This window comes from Geospiza fortis, unplaced genomic scaffold (assembly GCF_000277835.1).
Source record: "Geospiza fortis unplaced genomic scaffold, GeoFor_1.0 scaffold461, whole genome shotgun sequence".
NCBI lineage: Eukaryota > Metazoa > Chordata > Aves > Passeriformes > Thraupidae > Geospiza > Geospiza fortis.
The window spans coordinates 34,416-36,406 of record NW_005054463.1 but is presented as its reverse complement, the minus strand read 5'-3'; the positions used below and the strand labels follow the sequence as shown (position 1 = coordinate 36,406).

The window sequence follows — 1,991 nt, the reverse complement described above, 5'->3', positions numbered from 1 at the left end:
GTTGCTCTGCATGTTAGAAACAATGGTCCCAGGCTTGAGAAAAATCAAGCATTAGATTGGTACTTTCTATCACTGTTTTCAAGGTGTAGGAGCCTTGGATTCAGCTGCTGTGTAGCCCTGCTCTCAAAAACACTACAAAAATAAATCTCAGGCACAGTCTCAGAAGAGACTTCTCTGTCTCACACAGTCCAACAGCCCATTACCCATGAGGCTGCTGATCACAGTACACGGCTGCCACATCAGGGCTCCACGGACCACATTTGCCTACACACCCCTATCCTGAGAATTCTGTACCAATTCTTGGTTCCTGTGGTCCTGCCCTGAACTGAAAAGAGATCTCACAAATAGAAATTTGCCAGTCTATAGCAACCACCTGATAGCTATTTCCTGCTCTTGGATAATAAAGTGCTCTTGTTTTACTTAGTTACTGTTTAGCAGGGAACTCTAAGGAAAGGTAACCACTTCCTTCCTCCTCCCAGTACCGTAGTTCCCCAAGAGTTACACATGAGATTCATCTAGATCCACGTCGGTCTCGCCCAGCTCCACATGCGTGAAGCTGAAGTGCGTGGCCAGCAGGGGGTTCTCCATGCCGTTGTCCTCGCTGATGTGCAGGACGGTGTCCCCGTGCTGCAGCAGGCTCGTGGTCTCCAGCCCCGCGTAGTCCTCGGTGTCAGAGAGCTGCGGGGGTGGCGTGCTCTGCGCTGTGGCTGGCCGGGATTCCAAGCCCTCCTCTTCGTCCTTCTCCTCCTCGGCACACAGTGCCTCGCTCTGCAGTTGAGGACAGCTGGGGGTCAGGCTCAGAGAAAGCAGGAGGGAGAGGGGGGGCAAAAGGAAAGGAAGGTCTATAAAGTATTTTCTCATTCAAATATACATTTTACCATAAAGAACCAGGCACTGCAGATTATAAATCCCTTAAAATTATACCTTTGCTGGTGAATCAATTTTATATCAAAGATCAGAAAGGTTATCTGATTGAGTCATGAACATTTCCTCTTTTCATCTTTTTTAGCATTTGGCTTCAAACGGAGAGTAGGTTTACATTAGATATTAGGAAAAAATCCTTTATACTGAGGATAGTGAGGCACTGGAAAAGGTTTCCCAGAGAAGCTGTGAGTGCCCCATCCCCGGAAATGTTCAAGGCCAGTCTGGACAGGCTTGGAGCAACCTGGGATAGTGGAAGGGGGTGGAATGAGTCCAAACCATTCTGTGATTGATCCTGTGATTCTGAATACCGAGATCATTCATTTGTGCATGGCAAAGGACATAGCCTCAAAAGACACTGGATATCTGGGCATGTAAAAGTGATCTCAGTGTCACTGATGTGTTGAAGGGATGACTGGGATTGTCACTGCACCATCCTCAGTGGGGGCCAACACAGAAAAATATTGGTCAAGCAATTTCTTTTGCAATGTGGTGCTTAAACAGTCCTGAGGCTTTGATGGATTCCTTCCTTAAGGGGGCATCTCTCAGGGAGCAAGCTGTGAAAACCTGTTGAGGACAGTTTGCCTTGGTGACAGGGTCCAGAAGAACAGTGTATGTGATGGCAAAACAGAAAGGGAAGATGCAGAAAATATTTTTTCAAATTAAGAATTGGTACATTGACTTGGAAAGGAATGGCTTTACAGAAGCAGGGGCTTGACAGCAAACAGCCTAAAGAACAGCCACACAGGAGAGTTTGCTGTGTTTACCCTCCTGCCAGCTTTCATCATAGTTCTGTAATACCTCTGGCACTTCCCCATGCCTGGGACGGAGCAGAGGAGGGACACAGGCTGCAAATGCAGCATTGACATTACCTGGCTGTGAAGGGACACAGGCTGCAGACCCAGCAGTGACATTACCTGGCTGTGAAGGGACACAGGCTGCAGACCCAGCAGTGACGTTACCTGGCTGTGAAGGAACACGGGCTGCAGACCCAGCAGTGACATTACCTGGCTGTGAAGGGACACAGGCTGCAGACCCAGCAGTGACGTTACCTGGCTGTGAAGGGACAC

At 48.6% G+C, this 1,991-nt stretch overlaps 1 protein-coding gene across 1 annotated transcript in view; it reads right to left on the bottom strand.

The window, feature by feature from the left end:
- Positions 1–498: 498 nt before the first annotated feature.
- UNC80 (unc-80 homolog, NALCN channel complex subunit) overlaps positions 499–1,991 on the bottom strand; it is a 17,863-nt gene continuing 16,370 nt past the window's right edge. The window contains exon 9 of the mRNA XM_031062773.1: positions 499–768. Coding sequence (XP_030918633.1) covers positions 499–768 — 270 coding nt within the window. The remainder of the gene's footprint in view (positions 769–1,991) is intronic.